The sequence below is a fragment of the Lactuca sativa genome, chromosome 4 (genome assembly GCF_002870075.4).
Source record: "Lactuca sativa cultivar Salinas chromosome 4, Lsat_Salinas_v11, whole genome shotgun sequence".
NCBI lineage: Eukaryota > Viridiplantae > Streptophyta > Magnoliopsida > Asterales > Asteraceae > Lactuca > Lactuca sativa.
Window position 1 is genome coordinate 174,766,293 of NC_056626.2, and position 20,620 is coordinate 174,786,912.

The window sequence follows — 20,620 nt, forward strand, 5'->3', positions numbered from 1 at the left end:
CTAGGGTGTGCCCAGGATGGTGACGATGTTACTAGAATGATTGGGTGTGTAAGGAATGATAAGAAATGATTTCGAGGACGAAATCTAATTTAAGTGGGGGGGGGGGAGTTGTAATACCCTGTTTGTTTATTAGATAAATAAATAAGTTAATGAACGAATGGTAGCCTAAAATAAATAATTATTCATGCAGGGTGTTGGGTTCGAGGAGTTAATTGCCACATTTTTAGAAGTCGGGGGTTAAAAGCGTGACTTTGGGACTCATTTTATAAATATTTATGAACACAGAGGCTCCGTGGTAATTATTTAAATTTAATTTAAAAAGAAATGAGGTGGGAGGGCTGATTATCTCATAATTAAGATATTAGGGGCTATATAGTAAATTTTGTACCTAAGGTGTAAAGGATTTTAATGTCGAGGGTCTAAATGGTAACTTCTGGGACTTCATTTGAAGGGATTTTTGAGGCTTAGGGGATGTATGGTAAATTAGGGATTTATTTTGTAAGGAATTATGGAAGGGAGGGCTAAAGGGTAACTTTTGGATTTAAATTGAAAACAAATGTTGTGGGGAGGGGCTGAACTTGGAAAAATGAATATAAGTTTGAAAATCACGGGATTTAAACCCGATGACCCTCCTTCCCGTTTAAAGCCATCGCTACCAAACCCTAACCCGACTTATCTCTCCAGCCGCCACCCTCACTTCCGGCGCCGCCAACTCCTCCGTTAATGTCGCTGTAGATACCGGAAACCACCATGGAGCTGTCATGTGATTTAGCTGCCGACGTCACGTTCGTGTTACTGTTTCATTGCCACATCGCCGCCGGATACCATTGCTGCACCGCTGACGTCGAAGACGAAGCCGCCAAGAGTTGTCGTCGTGGTCGTTGTTGTGGCTAGTGACGAATACTACCGCCCCTCGGTCGAGAACGCTATCATTTTTGCCCCTTCCGCTTTCGTTCAGGATGTTGCTAGCTGTCGCCGCCGCCACTCAAACGATTCTTGGTTGCTCCGGTCATCATCAATCACCGCCATCGCCACCCATCACAAGTGGGTGTGGGTTTCCTTTACGAGCAAAAGATGAAGTGTGTGTGTGTGTGTGTTTTTCATTGCTGTGCACACCGTGTATGTGTTTGATGCCCGACAACCGCAAAGGACAACCATGGCACTGCCTTGCTGACATCTTCGTTGCCACCAGCCACCATGGAAAGTGGCTGTGTGCGTGTTTCACCAATGGTTTAGGTGTGTAGGGTTTTGATGTACTATGTTGCATATATTGTTTGTCCGGATTTTGTTGGAACGCCACTGCCACCACCACCTCCGATGGTGGCTGCCGCCATGCGCCACCGACGGCCACCATTAGGTGGCTGTCTGTGTGTGTTTACCTGGCTTAGTGTATTGTGTGTGCATTTATTTTTAGTATTTTCTTTGTAAATCGTAAAATCGAATAATGAAAGGAAATCCCACCACCTTAGGGTGGTGGCTGCCGCCACCGGCCGCCGTGTCGGGTGGCGATGTGCTTTGCCTCTTGTGATAGATTCGTTTGGGGTGCTAGAAACCCTAATGGGCTCAAAGGAGCTCTAATGGGACCAATGAAGGTTAATGGACTCTAATGCACCCAATAAAACCCATATGGGCTTAATAATATTCTAGTGGGCTTAATAGGCCCAATAAAGCCCTAATTGATCTAAAAGCCAAACAAATTAATTAATGGACTAGTATTGGGTTGGAAACCCTACTTAGGGTTTGGAAAACCCTAATGCCATGAAACTCTAATTTGGGGGAATTAATCGGGACACACGGAAATTATTTAATAACTTGAGATATTAAATAATAATCATTGGCAAAGATTAATCTAAACGATATTAGACTTAATGGATTAAAGTCCTTATAGGATTAAGTCCTTAATGGGTCAAGTAGGAAACCTAACCCTAATCATCATTTTATGTGAAATCCTAATTTCACTTGGGTTTATTGTTGGGCCTTGATGATTGGGTTATTAAATGGGCTATCCAAGATCAAGCAAATGATCTAGAGTAATTTAATGGGCCTAGGGTAAGGCCCATGTAAGGGGCTTGGGCCCAATTTGGAAAATTTGGCCATAGATGGGCCATTGTTGGGCCTTAATGATTATATGATGTTGGGCCTTAGAATGCGACCATGTATAGGCCTAGGCCTAATTTGGAAAATTGGGCCATATGTTGGGCTTTGATTCCTAGTCGACTTTGGGCCTACGAATTGGGCCTTGGGCTTGAATATGCTAAGCTAGGGGTAATGTAGTAATTACCCAAAGAATGTACTTATGGTTATGTAGTGGGACCCAATTATTAATTGGGTGATATTTTGGTGTTGACAGTTTAGGAATCTGTCAGCCAACAGTTGGGGTTGAGTCTGCGGGACCTCAGCAGTGTGGGATTATGTCTACGGGACTTCAGCAGTGTGAGGTGAGTTACCTTCCGGTAGCGGTGGGTCTACGGCCACAATGTCGGCCCACCAGTAGGAGTTGTTGTTAGATGATTGCCTTTGTGATAATTGTCTATGTTTGCTACTACATGTTATGTTTATGTGCTAGCATGATATGATGTTATGTGATAGTGGTAGTAGGGGGTGAAATAGTCCCCAGTTATCGGTTGATAGGGCAGAAAGGGTAGATTAGTACCCAACTATGCTAGACAGATTATGATATATGTGATATGATATTATGTGGTAGTAGTAGGGGGTGAAATAGTCCCCACTTACCGGTCGACAGGACTGAAGGGGTAGGCCAGCACCCAGATATGTTAAGCAGTATATGACTTACGTGTTTATGCTATGCTTTTATGTGGTAGTGTTAGGGGGTGAAATAGTCCCCGGTTACCGGTCGAGAGGACCGAAGGGGAGGTTAGCACCCAGATATGCTAGGCAGTATCCGGTCGAGAGGACCGAAGGGGTAGGTCGGGCACCCAGATATGCCTAACAGTATATGTATGTTATATGATCGTATGGTATGTGGTATGATGGGGGAACTCACTAAGCTTTGTGCTTACGGTTTACAGTTTTGTTTTCAGGTACTCGTTTCCAAAGGAAAGGAGTCGGCTTGATCGCAGCGCATCACACTCTGTTTTCCGCACATGAGATCTTTGGCATTACACTCTGATATGGTTTTATGATAATATGTTTTGATTATTGACACTTTGGTTTTGACATGAGATATTAATATGAATGTTTTTATACTGATGGTTTTATATAATAATGTATTTAAAAATGAAATTTTTGGCCTAGAATTTTGGGATGTTACATTTTAATTATACTTTTATTAGGAGCCTGTAGCATATTTGTATTTCCTCTTTCGAGGATACGAGTTCTCTATAGCCAATTTAGCTCTGATACCAATATGTACGCCCATGTCTAAGGCGGCGGAATATGTCGAGTTATGCGACTAAGTTCATGGATCACAAGCAAATTGAATATACATCACAAGTTACAACAATAACAATACAATAGTTACATTCCATTTTAAGGTTTGAATACAAGGTTCATATAAATAATACTAAGCTCATAAGTTTGCCTTAATAAGTAGGATGATATAATAAAAACTAGATAAAACAAGGTTGCCCAAAATCCATGAACAATTCTTCTACTAAAATTTGGTTCAATGATCTCCTGAGAATACATGAAGTTTGAAGGTCAACACAAAGGTTGGTGAGAGTTACATGTTTTCTGCTAACTGAAGTGAAGATACTTTTATAAAGTTTGAAAAGTATTTCTTTTGTAGGCAAAACCATGTTCGAAAATGTTTGATAAAATGAGAAAACGAATATGTGGTTTCTAGATAAATATTTTAGTTAATACTTATAGTGATTCCTATAACCGAGCTATGTGAATAGATATAGCCCCTTACGATGCTTCATTAGACGTCATAGACAAAGAATGAAGATAATTATCACCCACGTCGATTGATCTGTCGAGGTAGTAGTTAGCAACCGCAGGTGGGGTGTCAACCCGTATAGATCTATAACTACGTATCTCGCTCCGAGGATTAACATTTATAGACGAGAGGGTATACTAAGTAGTTAAATTTAGGTAATGAATCATACCTCATTATAAAGTCCATTAAATAAGTTGTACGATATAGTTTCACTATAAAAAGTCGAGTAATTTCGATATATAAAAAAAATGTATTTTACTCGCTTAAATAGATAGTGAGTTTTCTCGAGAGTATGTATGAATTTTAAGATATAAATGTTAGGCAAAACTTCAAAAATGGTCCCTGTGGTTTTCGAAAATATCAATTTTAGTCCCTAAGTTCAAAAAACCTCACAGATGGTCCCTGTGGTTTCAAAACTTTTAACAAATGGTCCTTTTCGCTAACACTGTTAGCTTTTGGCCGTTAAGTGAAGGGAATTTCTGTCTTTTCACTACCACAGGGACCATTTATGAAGTTTTGTCTTATTTAAAAAAAAAGTAATAATTATTATTTAATATTAACTCTCTCTCTCTCTCTCTCTCTCTCTCTGGTTTCTTCTTACAACCTCGTGTCTGTCTCCCCATCCAGGTTCCATACATTTTTGAGGTTTGAAAAGGATTGTTCATAATAGGGGCAAATCAAAGATGGAGATGGGGATTACCGAAGTAGAGAGGGGAGTAGGGGTGGAGAGGGGTATTTACCTTGACTTGGACCTGCAAGACTAGAAAGATACGAGAGGAACAGAGAGAAAATGGTAGTGAGGGTGGGTATTTGACCAATTTTCGGTTTTGTTTCTTTCTCCAGCGACAAGATAAAAAAGCATCGAGAAAAAGATAGGAAGGAGTCGGAGCTTTGGTGGGTGTGGGGTTAAACCCTTCTGAGATTATCTGGGTATCCTTGAATTAGGTATGACTAGTTGTTTTACATAATTAGGGTGCTGATAGCTTGCACGAATCCAGTGATGCTGTGGAATCCGTGAAATCGAGCGACAATATAGTTGCGATTTTAGGATCAGTTGACTTTGTTACAGATGGTCAAAGAGTTTTCGGTTCGCATAACGGAGTTCCGATAATGCAAAAGATAACGGCGAGCGGATGTTCAGTCACTACTCCGATTGCTGCTTTTGTTGCAATCGACCCAGCACATGCTTTTGAAGCCACGACATCTGCATTTTCTGTATTTGGTTTGACCGGCGACATCGGAATGGAATTGGCAAAAGGTTCGACGTCACTAAGAGTGCATCTGATTGATTCCCTCCATAGCCTCGATCAAGACATTGTTCTTGAAGAATTGTGATGTGTGTGTTTTTTTATACAGGAGGGAGAGAGAGAGAGAGAGAGAGAGAGAGAGAGAGAGAGGTAGGACCCCTTGCATATTAAATTTTATTTATTTATTATTTATTTTTAAAAAAAGTAATACAAAACCTCATAAATGGTCCCTGGGTAGTGAAATGACAAAAATACCCCTTACTTAACGGCTAAATGGTAACTGAGTGAGCCGGAAGGACCAAATATTAAAAGTTTTGAAACTATAGGGACCATCTGTGAGGTTTTTTGAACTTAGGGACTAAACTTGATATTTTCAAAAACCTCAGGGACCATTTTTGAAGTTTTGTCTAAATGTTATAATTCATACATATAGTTTAACATATGTGTTTGTACACGCATGATATACGTCTAAAATATTTACGAGATTTATAACATTTCTAAATCATTACAACATAAGCATGTCATGATAAAATTAGTCTATAACATATTGTTTTAACATAATATTAATTATAATTAGATATACGTTTTTGTAAACATATTTCGTAACCGATAAATATGTTTCATAAGTATTCTCCCCCAAAATAATAAAAACGTTAAAAATGGGCCGTAATAACTCACTTTTTGTAGTATGAAACTTGTCGTGAGAAACCGTTACATGACGTTCCTTGTGTTTAAAACGAACCACTTGATCTATTTATGTTACTTAATAAAACCAAAGGGTAGTTTTGGTATTAATTACTAATTATGGGGGTGGTCTTGCTAAAATAATTAATTATAGGGACCGTTTTTGTTAAATTTAACCAAAGGAGGGGTTAGAGTAATTATTTTAAACCAAAGTTTGGAGGAATTAATCTGTAAGCAAGGAGGGGGTTAAACTGTTTATTTTAATTCCAAGTTTGAAAGGAGGGACTGAGTTGTAAAATCAGTTAGGTTTCGGGTGTGTTTTAAATAAAATTAAACAATGTTTGAGTAGTGTCATCTTGTTCCTCTCGGTTACGAGTTCACACAGAGAAACAAAAACGAGACCCACGTAAACAGGCTTAATCGTCGTCTGATCAAATTCAGACTCCACAAAATCAAAACAGATAAAACGATAATGGCGGTGATTGATTACTCACATTGGTGTGGTCGGAGTTACACATCAGTGGCGGCAATGGGAGGTGAAGATGGTGGAAGTGGGCGGTGATGGTGGATCTGCGACGGCAGCGGATGGCTCCGTCGCTTCCTCTCTCTTCTGTTAGGTGAGTCGACGAGGAACAGGTGGAAAGCAGCGGCATCAGGTTATTTGATGGTGGTGGGTCACGACAGGGGAGGCGGAGGGGCTGCCACAGTCGGCTGTGGTGGCTCTCTTCGCCGCAGGAGAGAGAGAGAGAGAGAGAGAGAGAGAGATGAAAGGGAGGGAGGACGGAGTGTTTGGGCGGCATTTTCTTGCCAAAACAGTGGGAATAAGGTGGAGTTTATGATGGTTTGTGGTGGTGTTTTATGGTGGTTCTTAGTGGAGTTTCAAACCAAGAAAGTAAGAGAGTGAGGTTGTGTTTTTGGTGAGTAATGGAGGTGTCAATGGTTCCATTTTATAACCAATTGATCATGACCAAGAAGATGCAAGTTGTGGACGTGAGTTTTGGGTCCAAGGAGGTATCCTGGTCACTTTCCCCAAATGATTTCTTCTAGTTCCAAACATATTTTAGGTATCCTTAAAAGAAAAAAAAAAAAGATTTTTAAAGTAAATAAATTTTATCAAAATTATTTATACTAACTTTTAAATATAATATTTTCGATTTTAAAAATACATATATTTAAAAGCAAACATTTTCTTCTAGTTTTTTGAGATGTAAAATTTTTAAAGATATCTTCAAAATCGAACATATCATTAATAAAATCCATAAAATTTTTGGACCCCTTTAAAAGATAGTTCTGGACGGTCGTCCCTATCGTCCACCATATAAGACGAGTCTGGATTTTTTAGTCAAGTAAAAAGCCTCTGCTACACATACCTTCAATTGCAAGGGTTTGCCTTCTCATAAAAGTGTGTGTGTGAGAGAGAGAGAGAAAAAGAAAAAGAGAGAGATGTTAGTGAATGGAGTTAGAAATGGCTGGAGCATATTTTTTATATAGTGTAGACATAAAAGTGTAATTTCCTCATTTAAATATTAAAATTCCTTAAAAATGGTTTTTCATTTTGCATGCCAAATCTCGTCATTAATGTGGTATTTTTGGAAATTCACTAAGTTTTGTGCTTACAGTTGTGGATTAAATGTTTTTCATGTAATTATCAAATTGCGAAGGTAGGACTGTACACACACATCAACGGTTTTATGGTTCGAGATTCCTCATTGTTTTCCTTATAACTCTGATTTCGAATTATGGTTTATAAACAAATGGTTTGAATTGAATGTAACCTTATAAAAATAGGTATTTATTCTATTTTAAAATGAAAATTTTATTCTGGATTATGGGATGTTAAAACTTCGTTTTTTATTTTATTGATATTCGATGTCTAACGTCCGTTGATCGACAAGCTTGTTATTATTTTCCTCTTGTTCCTACTATTGACAAATCCATGGAAGAATTTTGTGTTTTCGTCCCCATCTATCAAGTCTAGTACTATCATTCTTTCAAGTTCAAGTATCCTCTGTATTCCATTACTTCTATTTGATAATTCATTATTAGACAATACTCAGTGTTCTGCAGCTTTCTTAAGTGTTGCAACTCTGTCTTTCAGTTCAAGTAGCTCTTGATTTTCTTTTTGACGATTCGTTCTCTACCACTGCTTTATTGCTTCTTTCACATATCTAAGTTTAACAACTAGGTATTTGTCGGCAATGCCATATCCCAAGAAATTCCCGCAGTCTTCAATAATCGTTTGGTTAATCCCATCAATTAATAACCATGAATTGAAGGACTTTAATGAAGTTGGGCCAAAATCCGAAGCCTCTTGTTTAAGTGTAATTGGACAGTGATGAAATAGTTCTTGGAGATGGCCATCGCAATTACATCCGGGAATGAAAACATTAAATTAAAACAAACTAGAAACCTATCTAGTTTGCTTAATTTGGCATCTAACACGTGTCATGTACGTATATCTCTCACCACCCATATTAAACTCTTGTAAACCAACCTCATGTATGAATCGATTGAAGGCAGATGCACTAGAAGGACAGAAATTTGAGTTGTAGTTTTCTTCCTTTCAATCTCACAACATTTAAATCACACATTTGAGTAGCTATTAATCAACGAAATGTGGCCTGCAAACACAGTGTATGATTGAACTTGTTAATCAAAAAATTATATAACTCAACTAAAGTTATGCACAATATTGTTAATCATGTACACCAACAATTAGGGATTGATCTAAAGGAAGTGACTTGACGATATAATAATTTTCGTTGCTTTGATCCAAACCATCCATATGACCATCCTAAGGGCATCTCCAACCCATCCCCAAACTCCATTTCTTCCCCCATTTATTCCCTCATTCTTCTCCAACCCTACCTCATGGGGGAATACTATTCATATCTTTAAAAATGGAGGTGAAGTTTGGATGTCAATTTTAGTCTCTTTCATTTTTATTTTATATATTTCTAGTTCATTTTATCAACTAATTATAATTTGAATGCAATATTTAATATTTATAATATCATGTTATATACTAATTTATATTAATTAATCATAAATATAGAGTTTAATAAGTAAAGGGGTGTATTTGACAATATATATAAGTTATAATAATAGAATATTTTAGGAATATAGTTTTTAGGGTAAAAAATAGGATAGAAAATTGAGTAGGATTGGAGATGAAACACTATTTACTCTATTTTTTACTCCATTTATGAAGAAAAAAATAAAAATTGGTTGGAGATGGTTTAAGAGACGGTTTGTTCTTGTTGTGAATCTCCAATAGGCAGATTTACTCCAAACAACGAAAAGACTCATCCCGAAGACAAAGCTTATAACTTCTTCAATCCCAAAAAACTCAAAAATCTTAGCATTAATTGAGTCATTGAAAAGATTTTTCTATAAACTTCGGGGACAACCTCTCACAAAACAAAGTCCAGATAAACCTTCCGAATGGTGCAACCTGCAAACCACAACGACCAAAAATGTAATTTACTCTAGAGTTTATTCTAAATATGATTATAAATTATATATTTTAAAAAAATAAAAAGTTCGCATTTTTGGAAAGAAATGAGTTCCCACGTGACAAAACTAAGCATACCTTGAGGGTCGTGATTCATGAATCATAACTTGTATTTCAATATAGGGGTTCGATACAACAAATAATATAAAAACGATATCCATAAGTCTATACTATAAATTTGCAATTAATTATGAGATTCGTTGTCCATATCAATATCTATTGAAAGTAAATGTATTTATTTAACGATAAATCCATTTTCTAGAAATGTTCAAAAACGAGCTTATATAAAGCAAAATCATATCCTTCAATACAACATCCTAATGCATACCCCAACACAAACCATGGCTTCCACGTTACTCTTCCTTCTCCTAACCGCCACAACAGCCATTGCATCTCCAAACATCATCCACTTGCTCAGGCCACATTCCGGCTCCGGCGGCCACAAGCATTCCAATCTCAACTGCTTGAGCTGGCGGCTGGCCGTCGAGACAAACAACCTCCAGAAATGGACCCAAGTCCCCCAAGCATGCGAAGACTATATCGGTCATTACATGCTCGGAAAACAATACCGCCGGGATTGTGACCTTGTCGCCGCCGAAGCCTATGAATATGCGAAAGCCCTCAACCTCACCGGAGACGGAAAGGACGTTTGGGTGTTCGACATTGATGAAACTACGCTCTCTAATCTCCCATATTACGCTCGCGACACCGTTGCCTTCGGGTAAAAACAAAAGTCATTCTTTCTTTATCGTTACTGTGTTTTCTGATTGTTGTATGCGTTTTCAGGGCAATACCGTTTAACTCGACGGCATTCAACGCTTGGGTGGTGGAAGCAACGGCGCCGGCGATACCTGGGTCTCTTAAACTGTACAAAAAGTTGTTAAAATTAGGGTTGAAGATCGTGTTTCTCACCGGAAGCGAGGAGATTTACATGGAAGCCCGTGTGAAAAATTTGAAGGCAGTTGGTTATACTACGTGGGAAAAGCTAATCATGAAGTGAGTTGTTTCATAAATATTATATAAATTGATTTGTGTTTTGTTATAAATTGTTACATTCGGATTAGATGTGTATATAATTAATCGTCGGAAAATGTTTGCAGGGGGGTTGGGGAAGGAAGCGGAGTTGTGTACAAATCGAAGAAAAGGAAAGAGTTGGAGGAGGGTGGATATAGGATTCGTGGGAATATGGGAGATCAATGGAGTGATTTACTTGGAAGCAACGCCGGTGATCGGACGTTTAAAGTTCCCGATCCTATGTACTACATCGGATAGCTGGCTTTTTTGCTTGAGATTTGAACCGAGGTTTCAAGACTCGTTCAAGCAAACTCTATTTGATTTAATAAAGGCTTAATAAATTGTTTGTTATGTATGTTGTCTAGTTTAATCAATAAAGTGTCTTTTTAATCCTTTTGTTGAAAAATGATACATGAGTCTATAGATAATTTGGATAATTAAAGTAGTGGTAGGTGATAGCGGTTCACGGATAGCTTTTAGCGGATAGCTGATTGCTGAAAGTTGTAATTTTTATTTATTATAACTATTTGATAAAAATAGTTAGAAGGTTTTAAAATATGTAAAATTTAATAAAAGTACAATCGTTTATATATATATATATATATATATATATATATATATATATATATATATATATATATATATATATATATATATATATTAAGAGTAATTCTAAATATTGATTTAAAAAATTTAATACTATAATTTTATAAACACTATATAAAATAATTTTTAAATTTGAAAGTGTTTCTTTAAACTAAAAATTAAACATTAACAAAATTTTCTTTTTTGGTATAAAATAGACGGTAAAAACAAAAAGTAAAGTCTTTTAAATACTTAGTGTATAATAGTGGCGGAATCAGATGGGACGTTTGGGGTACTACAGCACCCGTAAAAAATTTATTTTACATATATATAAAAAAATATTTGTAAAAAGTTCTATGCTATTATAATCCCAATTAAAAAGATTATATGATTTTAATGTTACAAAGAATATTTATTGTTAGAATATAAAAAATTTGTCTCGTCACTGTGTATAAGTTGCAAGCCCCCATGCTTTAATTATAGACCACAAGCAAGGTCCACAATTTCAAATACTGACATTAGTGTCAGTGTTTTTAGTGTCATATAGCTTCGTACATGTTGATATATTGTACGGGTGATAATTACACGTATGGAATGGATTTGCAGGTCAATTGAATCAATTTTATAGAGGTATACATAAAATTCCTTCATATACTCTACTTTTTAATTATTTTACTTTTTTAAACTTATTTTGATTTAACATATTTTGTTTTTTTCTTTTTTTTGTTTGGTCTTTTTATCTTATGTTTTCTTTTATTATTATTATTATTATTATTATTATTATTATTATTTTAAATAGTTGATTTGATTAGATGTCTTTTTAATAGTACGAAAAAAATGTAACACAACAGTAGTTTGAACGAAAAAAAATAAAACAAGCATTAGAGTAGTTAGGAAAAAAATAACACAAAACAGTTCAAACGAAAAAAATAAGACATATATAGTCTAAATGAAAAAAAATAATATATGAATATTCCAAACGGAAAAATAACACAAAATAATCGGAACGGTAAAACAATACATGGATACTCGGAACGAAAAAAAATAAAATAGGGATAATCCAAACGAAAAAATAATACATAAATAGTCCGAACGGAAAAAGTAACAAAGTGATAGTTTGAATGCAAAGAAAATAACACAAAAATAATCCGAACGAACAACAACAACAACAACAACAACAACAACAACAACAACAACAACAATAATAATAATAATAATAATAATAATAATATATTTATTAAAACAAAAAAATTAAAAAGATAAAAATAAATAAAATAAATAAATAAAAGATAAAAAACAATACATTTACAACAACAACAAGAAAAATAAAAAAATAAAAATAAAAATACCAACAAAACAAATAAAAATAAAAAAAATAAAAAAATTAAAAAAAAAAAAAAAAAAAAAAAAGTAGAAATGGGAATAGGCATAAAGAAAACCTTATTTTATTCCAATGTATAACAATAGTTTTTTTATATTATATTCAAAAATTCAAAACTAATTTAAAAAATTAGTTTTTTTTAATCTTTTTGTATTAAAAATTATCATATATATTTGTTATATATATGTTTGAATTGTTTCTAACAATCATATATTTGAATTGTTTCTAACAATCATATATTTTATATGTTTATAGTACGTAAGTCGTCACAATACTTAACCATAAGTATATACTACTACAACTTTTCTTATATAAATACTTTATGATTAGAAAGAAAAAAAAAATGAAAAAAAAAATGATTGAACTAATAAAAATATTATAACTTAGTATTGATATGTATTAGTTTTTTTTAACTTTAATTATATATATTTTATTTTGAAATGATTAAATATTTTTATTTTAATTAGTTGTGTTAATTAAGATTTTTTATTAGTTTTATTTATTTATTAAATTATACTAGTATCTTTATAAATATTAAAACAGAAACCTGATGATGTTATCTTCAACAATCAGAATTATTTATTGGATTTCTTTTATTAATTTCAACCCTTAGATCGTTCTTAATATTTCTGGTGATGTCATCCTAACAAAACAATTCATTATTTATTTTCGTCTATCATAACTACTTCCCATATTCAAATCGAAAAATCAGTCACCAAAGGCGAGAATTTAACTAACCATCAACATTATCAAGTTTTAAATTTTACAAAATAATTCTAATAGAATGTTCTATATTATCTATCCTAACTACATTTTGAAATTCAACATTTAAGGGATAAGATAAAAATGACTTTTATCTTATCCCTCCAAAAATGACTAGTATATATATATATATATATATATATATATATATATATATATATATATATATATATATATATATATATATGACATATTCCGCCAAAACCCATTTTTATTTTTCCTTCCACGCCCCTGCAAAAGGTTGGTTTTTATTGTGTTTATCTATGTTTTTACATCTTCGTTTATATTGATATTCGTGATATTGAATCAATACTTCTTCCTTTCTACAGCCTTCTATAGCAGTAAACAATTGTTAGCTTGGTTAATCAAAGGCAAAAAGGTACGCATTTCATTGTTTATCAATACTTCTTCCTTTCTACCACCTTCTATATGATAAGTGTTCATACTCTTTTTTTTTTGCTTTGTTGTTTTCTGTGAAATATATCACCATATTATGTATGTTTTGATTTGATACCATCCTACTTCTGTTAATCCATAATTGCAACCAACTATTATTTTGCAAAATACAATTAATGTTTATTTTTGTTTTTTTCATGGTTAAGTATGTCAACCAAGAATGTCTATGTTAATTCAACAACATCATATTTACATTAAAGAAAAACCTTGTGAATCTTTGAATTACTTTTCTATTTCTCATAGCACAAACGAAATGGAACATAACAGTGACAGTGAAATCTTCATTGATAAGCTGGCTGACATAAATGTCTCCAAAGAATCATGGAATATTCGTGTTTAAGTTGTCATGATTTGGAAACATACATACAAAAACAACTCAAACATGGTCAACAGCTTGGACATGCTTTTAATGGACCAGGTGGTAAGATTAAAATAATATGAAAAAACTTATGTTTTCTTTTTGTTTCATATAATAATATCTTTATCACCTACAGGGCACTAGAATACACGCAACAATCAAAAAAATCACATAAATGCATTTCAAGCCCTTGGATTTCTTTGATTGATTTCAACTCTTAGATCGTTCTTAATATTTCTGGTGATGTCATCCTAACAAAACAATTCACTATTTATTTCCGTCTATCATAACTACTTCCTATAGTCAAATCGAAAAATCAGTCACCAAAGACGGGAATTTAACTAACCATCAACATTATCCAAATTTTAAATTTTAAAAAATAATCCTAAAATGTTCTACATTATCTATCCTAACTACATTTTGAAATTCAACATTTAAGAGATAAGATAAAAATGACTTTTATCTTATCCCTCTAAAACCAACTTGGATTCAATACATATATCATAACTACTTCATTTATATTGATATTCACGATACTAAATCAATACTTCTTCCTTTCTACAGCCTTCTATAGCAGTAAACAATTGTTAGTTTGGTTAATCAAAGGCAAAAAGGTACGCATTTCATTGTTTATCAATACTTTTTCCTTTCTACAGCCTTCTATATGATAAGTGTTCATACTCATTTTTTTGCTTTATTGTTTTCTGTGAAATATATCAACATACTATGTATGTTTTGATTTGATACCATCCTACTTCCATTGATCCATAATTACAGCAAACTATTATTTTGCAAAATACAATTAATGTTTATTTTTGTTTTTTTCATGGTTAAGTATGTCAACCGAGAATGTCTATGATAATTGAACAACATCATATTTACATTAAACAAAAACCTTGTTAAACTTTGAATTACTTTTTTCACTACATAATTATCTCTAATACTTTTCTATTTCTCATAGCACAAGCGAAATGACACATAACAGTGACAGTGAAATCATCATTGATAAGTTGTCTGACATAGATGCCTCCAAAGAATCATGGAATATTCGTGTTCAAGTTGTCATGAGTTAGAAACAGACATACAAAAACAACTCAAACATAGTCAACAGCTTGGACATGATTTTAATGGACCAGGAGGTAAAATTAAAATAATATGAAAAAACTTATGTTTTATTTTTGTTTCATATAATAATATTCTTTATCACCTACAGGGCACTAGAATACATGCAACAATCAAAAAAAGTATCATAAATGCATTTCAAGCCCTCCTGGAAGAAGGAGCTGTAAGGCAAATCACTAACTTTGGTATGGCCAGAAATGAAGGAGATTACATGTTGGTTGCTCACAAGTATAAGATAAATTTCTACAAAACAACCAAAATCTATGTATCAACTCCTTTTGTTGATATGATCGATCCTTTTAATTTTGTGAGTTTTCATGATCTAACAGCCAGAAATTTTGACACTCATGTTGCATTTGATGAGCTTTTTTCCCTTAACAGTTTTGCATTTATTATATTATATATTTTTTAACCAATTTATATTATAATAATTGATTCAAATTTACTTTTTGTAGATTTTATTGGTCAGGTTGTATCTACTAAACCCATGAGAGTGATTAAGGAGAATGCAAGGAAAACAAGGCTAATGAGTATTGTTGCACAAGATCTGAGGCACTTTTTTGTATTTTTCATTAATTTTTCATGTTTAATATTTTATTCATATAACCCAAACAATCAATTATAGTGGTAGGAAAATGCAAGTTGCTTTGTGGGATGGTTTTGCATTGAAGTTGAACAACTACATATCTTAACATCAAAATGAAAATGCTCCTGTGATCATCCTCCTACGTATGGCAAAGCTCAAGACTTGTGGTGGTAATAATAATTATTTTTAGATTTCTATGCTCACTACATTAATATTTTATTTATAATATTAAATAATCTATTACTTCAATTGCTATTTATAGGTCAACCACAAATCGGTAACTGTTTATTTGGGTCAAGATTGCATATTAATGATGATATGCATCATATTATCATATTTCAAAATTTAAAAAGGCGTACGTATTTGATGACTATGATATAATTATTTACTATTTTATTTTTACTTATTCTTAATCAATAATTATTATTATTATTGATCTTCTTCATTTTTCCTTCTTATATATAGCATTGTTGATATCGATTTGAATGTTGAGTCTTCCATTAATACTACACAACTTAACACAAAAACTGTTGTGTCCAAGCCAGAGGATTACTACCTCCATTTTCAAATCAAAAACATTGATGATATTCCAGATTACAATGAGGTATACTTAGTATTATTCATATTTTTCCATTATATATAACAATTTTTAATGTGTGTGTGTGTCTATATATATATATATATATGTGTGTGTGTGTATGTGTGTGTGTATTTTTACCAAACAGGAAATTGGTTTGTCTATCATCGCTACTATAATCGATTTCGATTTGGAGGAAGGATGGTATTCTTTTTATTGTCGTGACTGTTCAAAAAAGGTAACTAAAAATGGTGATGATAGTGATGGTGAACCATTTAATTATAATGGTTGCGGAGGAGTTTCTGATGTATTCGGCAAGTAAGTTCATAATTTTACATTTGTAAACTTCTTGTCTCATGAATCTTTATTACAATTTTTCAATTTTTATTTCATTGTCCATTAACGTGTCATACAATAATATTTAGGGTAAGGGTCATAATACGTGTTCAAGATGAAACTAGGTCTGCTTCTTTTGTATTGTTTGACCGTCATGTTGAAGATCTTATTTACCACGATAATCAATGGTTGATGGAAAAGATATCAAAGGTAGCGTTATATTATACTATTATATTAATTTGTACACACGACAAGTTAACTGTGTATTGTTATTGCATTTTATTTTAATCGGGATTTATTAACTACTCACATGTTTTATTATAATATTATTTAGGATCAAGGACGCCAAAAGATCCCCGATGAGTTCAATACGATGCTTAATAGGAAGTTTGTTTTAAAGTTCAGATTTCAAAGTTTAATCTCGAGAACAATTATCATGCCTACACCGTTCATAAGATGACTACTAATGAACTTGTAGTTGGTGCAGTTTTCAAACATTCACCAACATACAAAGAAAACAGTATTCATTCTGATGGTACTCCTATCAACAAGTCTATTAAGGTAAAATCAAATTCATATAATTTAGCATTTTAACATTGTTAATAGACATTTATTCTTGATGCGGTGACAATATTAGTGTTGTTAATTAACATTGTTTTATTAATTTGATACAGGAAAAGAGTGTTTCTGTTGAAGGTGACAATATTAATGTTGTTGATCTTCATGCGGTGACACCGACAACTACTTCATTGAAACGCCCTATTGAGATTGTTACCACCACTGAATCGTTTAAATGGTCTTCCTCAAAAGATGGTGTTGCTCCTCATACCCTTAAGATTCCAAAAATGGAAAAACTCGAATAAATTTAGCAATTATGGTTATTTGACATTTATCATTGACGATTTTTCTTTGTGATACTAGGACAGCACATTCAAGATTTCATATACCAATTAACTTGAATGAGAAATCGTTTTGTTCTATTACGCCAGGTAACGATGTAGCTGCCTTGTTGAACAAAGCAAGCCTTATAATTTGGGATGAAGCCTCAATGATGCATCGTCATTGTTTCGAAGCAGTTGATAGGACACTTAGAGATATTATCCTTCCTAAGAACAATGATAAACCATTTGGAGGCAATACCATTGTATTTGGAGGTGACTTTCGACAAATTCTTCCAGTAATACAAAGAGGAAATCGTTCAGATATTATGCAGGCATCATTGCATTCATCAAGATTATGGTGTGAATGTACAGTTTTACGTTTGACTGTAAACATGAGGCTTCAGTTCGGTTGTCCAAACAATGATTTCGAAGACACAAAATCATTTGCTGATTGGATTCTTAAAATTGGTGAAGGTACTATCGGTGGTCCTAATGATGGTGAAGTTGAAGTTGAATTTCCAGAAGATGTGATCGTTCCCTCTACGAGTGACCATATTCATTCAATTGTATCCTGCATTTATTCATCTTTTCATAACAATCTTGATGATCCATCGAATTTTCAAGATAAAGCTATTTTGGTCCTTACTAATGAAAGATAAAGGGAAAACATATCTTAGTTCGGATTCCTTGTGTGAGACCGAGACAGAAGATTCTTTTGAGGAATCAGTATACTCTCCGGATGTGTTGAACGCTTTTAAGGCCTCCGGAATTCCCAACCATAAACTTATACTAAAAAATGGTGTTCCGGTCCTGTTTCTTCGTAATATCGACCAAACCAGAGGACTATGCAATGGTACTAAATTACAAATCGTAAGGCTTGGAAACACGTCATTGAAGCACGAATTATATTTGGTAGATTTTTTAACGAGACTACTTATATACCTCGCATGAAGTTGACCCTATCCGATAAAAAAATTTCATTCTGTTTTCAACGTAGGTAATTCTCAATAGCAGTTTGTTTCCTTATGACCATTAACAAAAGTCAAGGATAGTCATTATCAAATGTTGGATTATACTTGTGTAGACCTGTCTTCACCCATGGTCAGTTATATGTAGATATTTCTCGTGTAACACGCAAAAAAGGTTTGAAGGTACTCATATGTGACGAGGAAGGTCGTTCAACTAATAAAGCAAAAAACATTGTCTAGAAAGAGGTCCTGCAACGTTTATAGTTATTTATCGATTTCAGTGTTTCTTCTTCACCTTTCAATAATAACAATAGCCGTAAACTTTCTTTTATAATTATTATGCAATATATATAAATGTTTTGGTAATTTTTTTAATACATTCCCGCGTTTAACGCGGGTTATAATCTAGTTTTAAGTTAAAGAGTAAGTAAAGTGTGATCATTTCTTGTATTTTGAAAAATAAAAGGAGAACGAGATCTTGCATGGGTGGTAGAGTAAAAATGAGGAGTAATTGATGAACACATCATCCATCGTTAACGGTTAACACTATATTATGTTTTAGATTTTTTATATAAACGAAAGTCGGATGAGAAAATAAATTGTCATTATCAGTGTAATTTTTTTTTGTAAAGGCAGAATATTATTAAAAATTAGCAAGGAGCTAGAATATAAAACATTACAAAAGCTTAGAAGCTATAGTCGGGTTTTGTAACCACGAACACCAATGAAAGTTAGTTGTAACATCCATAAAAATCATGTCAAATTTAAACTTTTTAAAACATTTCAAAACCAATGATAATTACAAAACTTGTGTTCAAAATAGTATAATGTCAGAGTATCCCAGAATTAAATCATAAAATCATGAAATATGAGGAGTTGTATGATCACACCTTCACCTTCCTGCGATCATTAGAAGTACCTGAAACAATAATCGATAAATGTAAGTTCGAAGGCTTAGTGAGTTACCTCCAAAATACCAACGCCATACAGATATAATCATATCCTATAAACAAATACAACATGCATAATGAGTCATCAGTCTTATTGGACCGCCTCGCAGGCCATCAGTCTATCTGGACCGCTCTCCAAGCCTTTGGCACGTCTGGACCGCCTCTCCGGGCCTTCAGCCTATCTGGACCGCTCGTCGGGCGTTCGGCCTGACTATATACCCTCCCGGGTCTGTACTCTATCCAGTCTGCCCAAGGTATCTTGGCCTACAACACAAAGCAGGACCTACTTCAACCCAATCCCCCAATCCAACTAACATGTGCACATAAATATTATACGCTAGCTATAGCATGTACAGATAATCATACGGATCTACACAGATCACTAACATGGCAACCATCCTATAACCAGGATACCGATCTAACAAATCACTAACATAACATAATCTTATAAACCAGGATACCGACCTACCAGGTCACTAAGCATATAACAATCCTAACTACCAAGATGTAAATCGATAAGCATATCATGCAATAAATCCCGGATACAAATCCGTTAAGGGTCGACATTAGTGCCTTAGACCCTGTTGATATAGTGAGGAGAACTCACCTCACAAGTAGCTCGAAGTGATAAAGTCAAACTCCACCAAATGCAACTCCAATTCTAACACCTACATCCACCGATGATCCACTTCCATAAATTCCCAAATTACCAAAATAACCCCAGAAGCCAAACTGGTCAAACCTTGTCATAGTCAAAATTAACGGTCAAAGTCAACAATCCAGGTTGACCCAACTCGTCGAGTGCAGCTAGCAACTCGTCGAGTTCCTAGAGAACTCAGAAAGTCATAAAACCCTAACCAAGTCGCCAAGTTTCCAACCAACTCGTCGAATCCATGCGTGTCCAGAAGTCGGGGAAAACCCTAACTGACTCGTCGAGTCCTCTTACTTACTCGTCGAGTTCATGCAAAATCATATACGAGCAACCTTCATCCGACTCGCCGAGTCAGCTAAGCGACTCGTCGAGTTCATGAAGTCCATTAATTATACAGATGTTTTTAAGCCACCCCAAAGCTCCATATTGTAGATCCAACCTCCTAAGGCATGGTTTCCACGTAAAGTTGTAAACTTTACGTACAAGCATGGTCCTAAATGCCAAAACTAGATGAAGGGAAAGGTTAAATCACAGGGAAAGGCCTAAGCTTTCCAAATCTGAAAACTTTATAGCTATAGGGACCAAGGGGAGTCTAGATCTAAAGTTACAACTTCAGATCTTGCCCAAAATACTCGAAATGACTCCC

General features: G+C 34.0%; 2 protein-coding genes across 2 annotated transcripts; both read left to right on the forward strand.

Annotated features, from left to right (window-relative positions):
• The first annotated feature begins 959 nt into the window (after positions 1-959).
• On the forward strand, positions 960-5,236 carry LOC128133551 (hydroxyethylthiazole kinase-like). The gene is made up of 2 exons (XM_052771035.1): positions 960-1,079; positions 4,874-5,236. The coding sequence occupies exons 1-2, from the start codon at positions 960-962 to the stop codon at positions 5,234-5,236; spliced, it is 483 nt and encodes a 160-aa protein (XP_052626995.1).
• Positions 5,237-9,581: 4,345 nt separating this feature from the next.
• On the forward strand, positions 9,582-10,752 carry LOC111904674 (acid phosphatase 1). Its single transcript, XM_023900411.3, has 3 exons — positions 9,582-10,067; positions 10,133-10,342; positions 10,447-10,752. Exons 1-3 carry the CDS (start codon positions 9,667-9,669, stop codon positions 10,616-10,618), a joined length of 783 nt encoding a protein of 260 aa, XP_023756179.1. The 5' UTR covers positions 9,582-9,666; the 3' UTR covers positions 10,619-10,752.
• The last annotated feature ends 9,868 nt before the right edge of the window (positions 10,753-20,620 follow it).

Excerpts from the sequence above, each read along its gene's own strand:
- LOC128133551 (XM_052771035.1), top strand. The coding sequence starts at position 960 with ATGTTGCTAGCTGTCGCCGCCGCCACTCAAACGATTCTTGGTTGCTCC. Across the intron at positions 1,080-4,873 it reads CTTTACGAGCAAAAGATGAA|GGTGCTGATAGCTTGCACGA; the intron begins GTGTGTGTGTGT and ends TTACATAATTAG.
- LOC111904674 (XM_023900411.3), top strand. The coding sequence starts at position 9,667 with ATGCATACCCCAACACAAACCATGGCTTCCACGTTACTCTTCCTTCTC. Across the intron at positions 10,068-10,132 it reads CGCGACACCGTTGCCTTCGG|GGCAATACCGTTTAACTCGA; the intron begins GTAAAAACAAAA and ends ATGCGTTTTCAG. Across the intron at positions 10,343-10,446 it reads TGGGAAAAGCTAATCATGAA|GGGGGTTGGGGAAGGAAGCG; the intron begins GTGAGTTGTTTC and ends AAATGTTTGCAG.